This window comes from Lagenorhynchus albirostris, chromosome 9 (assembly GCF_949774975.1).
Source record: "Lagenorhynchus albirostris chromosome 9, mLagAlb1.1, whole genome shotgun sequence".
Classification (NCBI taxonomy): Eukaryota; Metazoa; Chordata; class Mammalia; order Artiodactyla; family Delphinidae; genus Lagenorhynchus; species Lagenorhynchus albirostris.
The window spans coordinates 102,998,612-103,011,518 of NC_083103.1; the positions used below are offsets into that span (position 1 = coordinate 102,998,612).

Here is a 12,907-nt window from a genome sequence, read left to right on the forward strand (position 1 = left end):
GAACAGAAACATAGTTATTTAGCTGCTTCATCTCATTCTTTCTTCCAGTCACTCATTCAAAGAAGGGTAATCCCCAGAAGGTAGGTACATGGAAGAGCTTCATGGAATCATCGACCCCGCCTACCCAGTCCACTGTCATATTTGCAACTTTTTATTATTATTATCTACTCAGTACTCTGTAATGACCTACATGGAAAAGAATCTGAAAAAGAGTGTATATAGGTATACCTATAACTGATTCACTTCGCTGTACACCTGAAACTAACACAACACTGTAAATCAACTCTACTCTAATACAAATATTTTAAAAATAAAAAAAGAAGGGACTGTCCCTTCCAGAAATTCACATTAAAAGACTCAAGAAAACAGCCCCCAACCAAGAAGGCAACAGCTCCTTTTCAATAGAACAGGAAATTTTGTGGTCTCTCATGAAAAGGTATTTGCTCACACCCGCTATCCATCTTACACATACCAAAAACCTAAGAAAGAAAGTTTATATTTTCATGAAGAATACTCCCACAAAGTCACCGATGTCGAGGCTGTAGTTATACTCAAACGTCCCTGGGATGATTCTCTCAGTCATTTTTATATCTGGAGGGCACAGAGACTGGAATTTTCACATGCAAGACAGCTGAGCTTCCCAGGAGTCCCAATAAGCAAGGGCACTAAACGAGGCCAGAACCACTCTCTGGCAGCCGCTCAAACATGAACCGAATGCAAGTCTGTGGAGAGTTGCAGTTTATAGCAGTAGGCTACTTTCATTTTAGCTCTCTTTCACAATCCTGGAGCTGGGAACCATCATTTACGGGTATTTTCTCCCCAAATGGGTTGACTCCAACTGGATTAGACACTCGGTTAGGCTACTGTGCTCACGCAGGGAAGCTCCACGCCATCCATCAGCTGGCTTTCCTGAGAAATGTCTCAGCGAGGTCCTTCCAAAGCTATTCCACCACACAGACCTCGGAGCACCCAGAACGGTGGGTTGGGGAGGACAACGGCGGCCCACTGAACAGACTAGCACAAAGAAGACAGCTCTCCGAGTCCAAAGAAGTGGAACATCGAAGCACTCTATACCCTAATGCAGTACACGAACACTACGATGATTGTTGATAACGAGCAGCTCACAGTGATGCTTTCAGTCTAGACCGATCCTACCACGTCAGAGCCAATCAGCCCCTAGAATACATCCTGTCTGCGGCACTTCTAACTCGCCAGAAGCAACCGTGAACGGACCGGTCTCCCCTTCAAGTCTGTGTGGTGTGAAGCTTGGTGCGAGTGAGGGAGAAGGAGGCCAGAGAGAAAGCCCTCCTGTCCCTTTGTGCAGGTCACCGTCTGGTCCATCGGGATTCATTTGGGGTCGCGGGGCGGGTGGGGACCAAAACCAAAAACCAAGAGAAGGAGAGGGAGAAGGGGGAATTGCACAAATGCAAAGCCAGATGCAACTGGTAAAGGACCTGGCAGCAGATCTGTCCAAAGTAACACCACGGCTGAGTCCCCACGCACACTCAGCCTCATCACACACGCACAGGAAGCCCCGTGAGAAAGAAAGGCGCTCTGTTGCTGTGACCCGCCTGAGAAAAAAGGTACACATATGTGTAAGTATTTAAATAGACCGGCATCCAAAAATAAAGAAGAAAGGGGAAGGCAAAGCTGGTCCCACCCATCCCCTTCTGTCTGAAACACAAACACCCCGGGGCTGCAAGAAGGCAGATTACAGGTTCCGATTTTGCTGGGGACTTTCCCTCTGCAGGCTTGCTGGTCATCTCAAGGCCTGCTGGGAGGAAGTAGGCACCTGAACACTTGAAGGAGATGACAATGTGTGCGGCCCGTGAGGCCTTTGGGGCCTCACTGAGGAGAGGAGCAGGGTCATCACTGAGCAGAAATCACCACGAGGCGGCCAGGCCCGACTTCCGTGACCAAAGGCCTCGCAAGCATCGCTCGGAAGGGCTTTCTCCTGTCCTCTTCCTGTCTGTACTTCTCTCCCATTTATCCATCAGAATAGTCATCTTTTTCAACTTGTTAGAAATCAGCTATAGGTCTTCCTGGATGAACAAGTCCCTCTTTACGATGGACTGCACTTTTGTCAGAAACAAAACAATCTGGACACGTCACTAGGTGAGCCGTGCCTCTGAATGTTTACGTCCTGATCTTAAAAATTGGGCATACTTAACCTTTTTTGCTTTATAAAGTCAGCCAGCTCTATTTTGAACCATTTATTTCACTGTCAGTGAGTATTTTATCATTGCCATAACAGTCATGGCAACAAGAGTACCTTCTTCCGGAAGCCTCTGGCCGCCTCTTTCCCTGGTCCTCTACCTAAATACACCCTTTCACCACACTGCTGAAGACGGGTTCCAAATAAGCTGTTGGTTAACCATCTTCTATCTTCCCAAACCAAAGAAGTCACAGGAGGCTAGGAAGCCCAGGCTGAGAAGCAGAGGTCATTCAGATACCAAGCCAGGATGTGCAGTCTGACCGGGAATACCTGGAACACCAGGATGATGTGGGCTCTCCAGGAGGGTCTCTGAAATCATTTTTATGTGATTGTGTCCTCCTTAAGCAAAATCCTCTCCAAGAAAATAACGCATACCTTCGAAAAGAGCCACGAGCACCTGAAGCTATCACGTGGTGAAATGTTTTACCCACATAAGAAAGGCGATTGTTCTTCCTGCCAGATTTCAGTTCCACCATGGACCCAGAGCCTCTGTCATCATGAAGGACTTGGCTAACATTCCATGATACAAAGTTCTTAATATCTAGACATTCTAAGACGGAAAGGCTAAAACTCAGGAATGCCCGGGGCTAAGAGCGAGGGGGAAAAAGTGGGACCTGGAGAGCTCACAAACTCAGGTAATTCTTAGAATTTTCTAGAGCGGAAATCCGACCTACCACGACTGGTCCTCCCCATGCACATGTTGTCTGGGGTCACCACTTCTTGTTTGATGGCAAAGTAGTCAGTCTGCAAGGTGTCCGTCTGCAGAGGGTCCCGGAGGATGACCGAGGGGTAGTCGTTCTCATACTTGAGGGAGAGGAGCTCCTCCGAGCTGATGGGATGGAGGGTCTGGTAGGACTCTGTAATGAAGCTGGGCTCGGAGAACTCCGATGGAGGGACACACTGGGCATGCTCGATACCGTAGCCTGGAAACACAGAGCATGGGCAATTGGAGAGAGGAGAGATGCGTACCGGAAACAGGCCGTTCCTCCCCATTTACAAGGGCCCCGCAATGTCAAACAAGCTGACTACCTTTGGGAATGCAAGAAAAATATTTTAAGTGGAAAGGGCCTGGGTTTTCAACCTTGCGCCACTACTCAAGAGCCGTGGCCCTTGACGAGACACTTCCCTTTTCTGACTTGATTTTTTCATCTCGAAAATAGGAATGGTGGCAACCTTCCTCGGGGTGTTGCGATGCAGATCCAATGACAGCATACGTGGAAAAAGCCTACCCACATTTCTAGCACACAATAAGCTCGTTGTTGTTGTTAGGATAAAAATCATAATAGTAAAAAGATAAAGTGAAAATAAACCTGCTTAAGACACCCTTTGAAAGCAAAGCCATCAGATAAGCACAGCCCGGGGCTAATTCTCTCCCTCCGGCCACCCAGGCAGCCTGGTGAGGGATAAGGTACTACAAGGAGAAGGCCTGACGTTCCTGAGGCTGCAGGGCATGCTCTGGAGGAAGGACTTCAGAGGAAGTGCTGCCACATCTACCAGAAAAAAGGAAAGAACAAGGTCCAGGGCAAAATCCCTAACCCGAACCTCTGATGGCCACCACGGGGCACATAAGAGTTTGGAGGCAAGTCTGTGCGACCTTCATGCTGAAGACATGGGAAAGACCCCGGTGTAGGTGCGTGCAGGTGAATAAAATGTGCAGATAGGCTGAAGCCTTGTGCTTGTGGGAAGAGCAAAACAACCAAGAGTCTACATTTAAGGAAATATTATTTTCTGTAGCATTACCAGGCAGGGGCCTGAGATGGCCTAGGACAGGGATCCTTTCCTCAGTTCCCATGACAGGAAGAGAGGGGAAGAGCAGGGGCTGAACTTACTAATGAAGTAATCCGAGGTATAGCGCGACTCTGGGTAGGGAGGGTTGACTCCATTCACTTGGTACGGCTTCACATCCTCTGCAACAGACAGGGGAGGGGATGAAACAAAGAGGTCAGCGTGCAAGCAGTGCTCAGCCGAAGAGAACCCTGGACAAAAGGACCACAGTGATCTCAGCCCCTCTTCGCAGAAATCTGCATGTCCACCGACTGAGCTGGTGTCGGAGTCTCCCCTGACGGGGGCCTTGTCTAGAGACGAGCTCACTAAAGGATGGCTACGTTTATGATTCCAGGAGCTGCAGAATGGGATTTAGTATCTTGGAAAGCGCATTCTGTGAGTAACCTCTAAGGGGTGGGAAGGCATTCACCGCCTTTCTGATGCATGCGTGTGCCGCCAGCAGCCGAGACTTGAAGGCATCTTGGGAGCTTACCAGAATCAGCCACCAATACTCAACCCGATCAGGTCCAAAGCTTCTCAGAAATACAGGACAATCTCTACACAGGTAGATTTAGAGCCTCCATTTCTTCCAACAGATGTCTGGTTTTCTGGTGGTTTTTTTTTTTTGCGGTACGCGGGCCTCTCACCGTTGTGGCCCCTCCCGACACAGGTTCCGGACGCGCAGGCTCAGCGGCCGTGGCTCACGGGCCCAGCCGCTCCGCGGCATGTGGGATCTTCCCGGACCGGGGCATGAACCCGCGTCCCCTGCATCGGCAGGCGGACTCTCAACCACTGCGTCACCAGGGAAGCCCCAGATGTCTGGTTTTCGTTTTGTGTTTTTTCTGTGGCCCTCAAATGTCAAGTTCAGGCCCAGATAAGATGCTAGTAAGGTGACTCTACTTAGTGAAATATGACAGGGCTCATACAAAGAGAGAGAAGAGCCACATAACCACACTCCTGTCCAGGTGCCAACCTCCGTAGGAATGAGAATGGAACATAGATGAAGGCACCCAAGCAGAGGAAGGCTCTCTCCATGGGACTAAGGTGAGCCTGTGGATCGTCTAATGACCCTGGAATCTGCTGGTGGCCCCTGACCGTCGCATGGCACAGTATGATTACGTTTCACTGTAAGAATCAGACATAAAGACAGAGGGTTGGTTTGGGTTTCTCCTCAGGTATTTGATAGCTTGTTGGGAGCAGAGACTGCTGGGAAAACAAGTTTATGCCTGCACAGAAAAACAGTTCCCAGCTGAGATAAAATGATTAAACTCGGCTTCAGCAGCTTATCAGATTGAAACAGCCCCTGTACCTTTGGCCTGCCACCCCACCCAGAAAAGCTATGTTTTTTCGGCGCTGGGTTGCCTTAGTTTAATCACAGAACAAAAGCTGTAGCCTCAATACAAACATCACGTTCAGTTGTTCAAGGACCTGAAGAAGGACGATCCTCCTGCCTCTCTCCCTTGAAAATGTTGTGAGATGTTCTCAAACCCACTCCATTATTTCCCAATTCTCCTAAATTTGCTTGTATTGTTCCTTCGCAGGAAGGTAGGCCAGAAGCTACCCCACGAGTCCCCATCACTACACAAAGAACACAGGACAGGAAGTTCGAGTGAAAAGACCTAGGTTTAAGGAAGCAAGTGATGTTGAGGAAACCACCTAACCTGTCCTCGTTTTACAGACAAGGACACCGAGAGAACATGCCCTTCCCATGTCCCAGGGTTGTTTTGAGAGTCCTATGAGAAAAACGCAGTTTCAAGCACTTTGGAAACAAGGAGGTGCTGTACAGATGAGTTATAACTGATCAGAGGCAGGTTTAGACACTCCAGGACAGCTGCTGCCCCAGGGTGAAGACTGGAGGGAAACGGTGAATTAGCAGCATATATTGGGGCGACACAGTCTGGTGTACCCCGCCCCCCACTGCTGTGTTTATAAGCCAATGCTTGCATCAGATCTGTTCTGAGCCTGCTGTCTCTTTTCCCTCTATACACAGGTGCTCACGTCAACACGTGTGAGTGGTTTGTGTGCAGTTACACCGAGATCACGGCGTGGCTTCGGGGAAGGCTAGATTCACCTAGTTCTCGACTCTGCTTATATTTCTTTTTCAGTAGAAGCTGAAGGGAAGGGGAAAAAAGAAAAAGATAACACTTCTGTGCCCAGAGGAGTCTAATTTGGGTCTCTCCTGGGCATTGCAGAGTGGAAAATATCCTTAAACAAAGGAAGGTATTATATGGAATAAAAGTGCTAAGCCCGAGTTCTGCTCCCTGCCCCCCCCCCCCGTCACCGCGTCTGCGCCAGGGCTTGGAGCTGGTGACCACAGGGAAAGGGTGGGCCTGGGTCAGAGAGGGCAACAGGCTTCTAGGCTTACAGTCAGCTGGAGGGCACTGCTGACTGCTGGTAACTGCAATTTATTTTAAGAAGAAATTCAGAAAAATAAGCGCAAAAACACCCAAGTTTGCCGCCTGCTGCTGTTTCTATACTCAGCCAGGACTGTGGTACATGAGTCACTTGGTCCAGAAAGGTTGGAAGAGGCTGGTAGGGGAGGCCATGTCATTACAAGGTTGCAACACGGCGTCCTGACATAACCCCAGTTTCTGCTCCAGATGGAAAAGGTGTACCTCGCGACTGCAATTCCAATCTAGTTAGTGGGCAGAGAAGCCTGCTTATTAAGAAGCTCTGAGGAACGAAGCTTGGATGTGGCCGTGGATCAAGACAGTGTGTCTTAAGATTATCAGGAAAAAAAAAAAGAGAGAGAGAGAGAGAGAGAAAGAAAGAAAAACTCTCTTGTTGCTGGCTGTGGGCACTGCTTGTTCAAACAGTACATGAGTCTAAGATAAAGTCTGGGATCAGAACTCTGCATACCAAGAAGCTTCAGGAGTAGAGACTAGCTAAAGATTAAAACTGGAACCTCCAGTACACAGAAGAAAAAGAAACTAACATTTATGGAACACCTGCTATTTACCAGGCACTGTCGACGCCGTGCTGTGATTGGATGCCCAGGTGATGGCATCGACATTGCACCACTGGGCACGCTCCTGGACCTACTCTCAAAGCCACGCCCCCCCCGGCTCCCACCTCACCCTGCCCCCATGCATTTACCTTTCTGCAGGATCTCCAGATGCTCCCACAAGATGTCCCCAACGAAGTCTGGAGCCAGCTCGAGAAAGCAGTCTTTCCCCAGCGCACAGAGGGCTGCCCCATTCATACAGAACTTCTGGAAGTCCACACCCTTTAGGCTGAACTCATTGACGGCCCACATCACCCAGTCCCGAACATGGGTCTCTGTCCACTGCCGGGGGTCTGCGGGGAGAGATCAAATGACGTTCCAGCAGATCGAGCTCTTAACTCTTCCCCGAGCCTCAGAGACAATACGAAAGCATCTGACCTTCACTGAGGATGTTCTCGGATTCACAGAATTAGGAATGCCTGATGGGGCATCTTCCATAACCCTGCCCCCCCCCACCCCCGCATCCAACAGCCCCATCTTCTCTATCTTGCCAGCTAGAAGATCACTGTCATCAGCTAGAAAGGAGCAGAGAATTCTCCACCCTTAGAATCTTCAGACCGAGATTCCAGGGATCTCCTCTTTCACTGCCTTATTTCCATCAGACTTTTTTAAAGCCTGGGACAAGGGAACAAATGACTTCTTTAACAGCAATAATAACAAAGTCAAGTGTGCTCTGGACTTTGCACTCACCTCTCCCTGCTCTTAACTCTTATAATTTACTTGAGACCATTATGCTTAGTTATTTTTATCTTAATCATGGCTAGCCCAGTTGTCCCTGGGTATCCAAGGAGGATTGGTTTCCGAACGCCCTCGGATACCAAAATCTGTGGATGCTCATCTCCCTTATGTAAGAGGGCAGGTTAGGGTACAGTCAGCCCTCTGTATCCGCGGGTTCCTGCATCTGCAGGTTCAACCAACCGAATCCGACTTGTGGTTGGCTGAATCTGCCAACGAGGAGCCCTGGGAGGGCTGACTGTACTCATCAGAGCAATTAGTAATAGTAAGCCATTCGAATGATACTTGGTAATAACGACATCATTAGGTACCTGTATTATACCAGATACCCTTCAAAATATATACACATCACAGGCCCTGCGTTGAGTAGAAGCGTAGGACAGACGACATATAATCTTCACGCATGACCCCTGTTTTAACATGACTACACCAGCTAATGACACTTAAAGAGCTCAGATGATGGCAGGCTGTGATGCCTACAGCATGCCTGCTCTCAAGGTCACCCCCTTCAATCTAGACGATGACTTTATGAGATGTTGGAAAACCCAGTGGTCAGAATTCACTGTATTCTGCCTTGTGATTGGGCATTGCTGTCAGCTGAGGTTTGTGGGAAAGTAGAATACGTGGAAAGGTGGACAGATACACTCATAGAATCTACCAAAGGCTTTCGTCTGGCAGGGTGGAAGCCTCTCATGCAGCAGTAGCACTAGCCTGGTCTAAAGACAGCTTTTGTTTCTCTGACTCAATAGAAAAGTGTTCTTTCTACTCTCAACTGTTCAGGAAATGCTGCTTGGTCAAGGCTTAAGTCTTCCCCCATCAGTTTTCCTTTCTGACAACGCAGGTCACTTCCCCTTACATTCCTGAATAAACCCTTTTGGATGAGAACACCCAAAGGTAAACACATTTCACCAAAGGACACGGAAAAGAAAAGAGTAAATTCCCAGAAATGCAGGTCATCGAGTTCATCCAATGGCGGCCCAGAATGACTCCAAGGCCATGCCTTCCAAACTTGTCTGTACCGTGGAGGCACTTGAGAAGCTTCAGAATTACCGATGCGACCAGCAATTGTGACTTAATTGGTCTGGGACCTGACCTGGACTGTGGAATTTTTTGACGATCCCCCGTCTAATGTGCAAACAAGTTTGGGCACCACTGCCCTAAAACCAAGATGGCAGGGGCAAGCCTGGGAGATGAAGGAGCATCAGTATGCGTCTATGCTTGTTCCAACAGAGGTCTGCAACGATCTGTGGCTGCTGACTGAAGCACGCTGAGTAATAATGTCTATCTCACTCAACAGGTGAGAAAACTACCCATACCTCAAAGTCTGATCCCATCCTCTCTCCTTCCAACTACAAAACCTACCTTTTGGAATTCCCAGCCGTTGCTGCTCTTTAGAGAAACCACTGAAAGTAGCTTTCAAGGCTTGAGACATCATTTCTTTGCTGCTTGGAGTTAAGAGTGGAACATCTGCACATTCCATATCTGTAAGGAAAAAATAGCACATGAATACTAACAAAAACGAAGTAGGTGATGGACATTAGCTAGACGGGTGGTGGTGATCGCTGTGCGATAGACAGAAATATCAAATCATTATGTTGTATACCTGAAACTAACATAAGGTTACATGTCAGTTATACCTCAATTTTAAAGATAAAACTAACTAGGTAATTAACCACCCATAAAATATCATGGAGCATGAATGGTCTGAAGAAGACAAGCTGAGAAATAACTGTAGTAGCATCCTCACCAGGGCAGGTAAAATTTGGGGGGCTTTCCACAATGTGGTAGGGCCCATAAAAAACACCCAAAAAAACAAAAAACCTGACTCTTGCCTCATACGCCCTGCCTCTCTGACAAAATACGTTTATTCTTTCTGTATAGCTCTGCTAATTCCCCCACAGCCCCTACCCATCCTTCACACTCACTGAGAATATTAATGTTTCTACGCACTTGCTGTTACCTATGAAAAGGAAGTAACAACATCCGTTCAATAAATAATTATTTAGCATTTGTTACATGCAAGGGATTAGCGAAAGAACGGTGAACAAGACAGTAATGATCCCTAGCCTGATGGAGCTGGATATCAGATTCTGGCAGGGAAATCAGTCATTAAAAAAACTATTTACACAATTAAACGTTCAAATACAATGTCAGTAAGGGCTTCATAGGAGGAGTAGAAGATGCAGTGTTAACATGTAACAGGGAGTCCTGCAGGTCTGGAGGAATCAGAGAAGGCCTCCTTTAGAAGTGAGATGTTTGACCTGAGACCTGAAGGATACACAGGAGTTTTTTAAAAACTACTCCAGACCAGTGGTTCTCAAAGTGTGGTCCCCAGACCAGACACATCAGCATCACCTGGGAGAACTCAGCCCCACCCAGGCCTCCTGAATCAGAACCTCTGAGCGGGCGGAGCCCGGAAATCCATCTGTAACACAGAATCCAGGTAATCCCGATGAGCACTAAAATTAGAGGGCTGCGATCCGAGATGAGAGAATAGCACAAATGAAGGTCCTGAGATGGGGGAAGAGGGGAACCTTGGCCTGTTTTAGTATCAGAAAGATCAATGCAACCGGAGCAGAGCGATCAAGGGGACAGCAGCTTTAGAGGAGGCTGAAAACGTAAGTAAGGAGTGTGTTAAGGAATTTATAATTGTATCCTGAGCAAAATAGGCATTGAGAGTTTTATGCAGAGGAATGACATGACTACATTTTGTTTGAAGAATATCATCTTACGGTAAGTCTATTTTTATTTTATTTATTTATTTATTTTTGGCTGCGTTGGGTCTTCGTTGCTGCGCGTGGGCTTTCTCCAGTTGCGGCGAGCGGGGGCTACTCTTGGTTGCGGTGCACGGGCTTCTCATTGCGGTGGCCTCTCTTGTTGCGGAGCACGGGCTCTAGGCACATGGGCTCAGTAGTTGTGGCTCACGGGCTCTAGAGAGCAGGCTCAGTAGTTGCGGCGCACGGGCTTAGTTGCTCCACAGCATGTGGGATCTTCCCGGACCAGGGATTGAACCCATGTCCCGTGCATTGGCAGGCAGATTCTTAACCACTGCGCCACCTGGGAAGCCCCAGGTAATTCTATTTTTACATTTTCAAGGAACTGCCATCCTGTCTTCTCACAGTGGCTGCATCATTTTACAGCCCCACCACAGTGCACAAGGCTTCCACCTCCTTGCCAACACTTATCTTCTGCATTTTTTACAGTAGCCATGCTAATAGATGTGAAGTGGTATCACATTGTAGTTTTGACCTGCATTTCCCTAATTATTAGTGATGTTGAGCATCTTTCCATGGGCTTATTGGTCATTTGTGTATCTTCTTTGGAGAAATGTCTATTCAAGCATTTTGATCATTTCTAATACGGTGATTTGTCTTTTTGTGTTGAGTTTTAGGAGTTCTCTATGTACCCAGAAGAGCTGATAGCAGGGTCTTGAAGAGATATTTGTACACTCATGTTAATAGCAGCGTTATTCACAGTAGCTAAAATGTGGAGGCAACCAAGTGTCCATCAACAGATGAGTTGGATAAGCAAAAGGTAGTATAAACACACACAGTCCGATATCATTCCGCCTTACAAAGGAAGGGAATTCTGACATATACTGCAACGTGGATGAGCCTTCACATCATGGTAAAGGAAATAAGCCAGTCTTGAAAAGACAAACTATATAAGGGACTTAGAATTGTCAAATTCATAGAGACAGCAAGTAGAATGGTAGCTTCCAGGGCCTGGAGGGAGGAAGGAATAGGGGGTTGTGTCCTGGGGACAGAGTTTCAGTTTTACAGGATGAAAAGAGTTCTGGAGGTGGATGGTGGCAAAGGTTGTGCAACATTATGGGTGTATTTAATCCCACTAAACTGTAACTTAAAAATAGTTATGTTGGTAAATTTTAGGTTATGTTCACTTTACCACAATTTTTAAAAATGGGTTAAAAAAAAAAAAAGATCGCCTTAGCTGCCGGTAAAGAATGGCTTAGGAGGTTAACTCCAAATGGATGCAAGAAGACTTGTTAAAAAGCTCTTGTATCAGTTGTGGTGAGGGATGATGGTGGCTTTAGCTAGGAAGATGGCTCTGCAGAAAATGTAAGTGGTCAGATGTGACATGCATATAGGAGGTAACACCTATAAAACTTGATTTATGTAGGTGGTGAAGAAGAATGAGGAATCAACATCTGCAGATCCACAAATGCGTCCTCCTTTGCTATTGCCACATGCATCTTTATCTCTGCTGTGTCCCTCTTGTACTTGCAGACCATGTTCAAAGCCAAGATACAGAGATATGGTTCAAGTTAAAAATCCTCCAAATTCACCTCAGGCACAATTTCCAACAAAAAGCAAACAAGCAAAGAAATGACTTGAGAATTCCTACTAGCTGTCCTGTGACCTTTAGACAGCAATGCACTTTACTGCAGTAATTTCCAGAAGCCCGCTTGCTCACCCTGAATCTTCAGTGTATCATATGAAACTGACAGAAAATGGCGGGGCCACTAGAGAAGTTCCTCCACCAGCCATCTTTAACCCTGGCTAGTTAAAAAGTTCCCTGGATGTAAGTAACGTGTTACTGGCTGGATAAAATGGAAACATAGGAGGGAAAAAAAATGATAATTGGTGACCTCTGAAAAAAGAAACAAATATATTGCCTCTGAATATCAAAATGAATGGAAATTACGTGGCAAGAAAGAAGGGCAGGCAGCTCTTTCCCTCAGTTTGCTTTGAGCGGTGCTATCAGGAAACTGCCCAGAGTCTGCCCTGTGCCCTCGAAGAACAGAAGGGTTCACTGCTGTGGCTCTCCCAGGCCCTGCACTGAGGGGGATCTGAAGTTATAGGGAGTGGAGAGTTTGGGTTGCCCTGGGACATGCCCAAAAAAACCTAGTGGAAAAATCAACACACTTCCAGGAAGGTTGACAAAATGCTGGAAAATCCCAGATTGTTAGGGGGGAAAAGTAGGGGGATGGGATAAAATGTTGATTACATAACATCCAGCCCTTTGAACAATGGAATAATCATCACATGAGTCACTAAGAAAGACATCAGTGCTCCCCCTTCGTCCCCACTCTCCTCGCCCAAGAACAGCTAAGGGACAGGTCCAGGAGATCTTCCCTTAGAGTGGAAGTCAGTTTGACTTTAGAGAAAAGGGCTCTCTATTTAACCAAGAGTATCGCTTCTGAAAGAAGGAACAAATGCAGCAACCCC

General features: G+C 47.1%; 1 protein-coding gene across 2 annotated transcripts in view; it reads right to left on the bottom strand.

Annotated features, from left to right (window-relative positions):
• ETS1 (ETS proto-oncogene 1, transcription factor) overlaps positions 1–12,907 on the bottom strand; it is a 114,046-nt gene that overhangs the window by 23,767 nt on the left and 77,372 nt on the right. For both annotated transcript variants that reach the window (XM_060160756.1, XM_060160757.1), the window contains 4 exons: positions 9,081–9,200; positions 7,076–7,276; positions 4,045–4,122; positions 2,890–3,138 (listed from right to left, as the gene is read on the bottom strand). In XM_060160756.1, the coding sequence (XP_060016739.1) occupies positions 2,890–3,138; positions 4,045–4,122; positions 7,076–7,276; positions 9,081–9,200 (648 nt within the window). The remainder of the gene's footprint in view (positions 1–2,889; positions 3,139–4,044; positions 4,123–7,075; positions 7,277–9,080; positions 9,201–12,907) is intronic.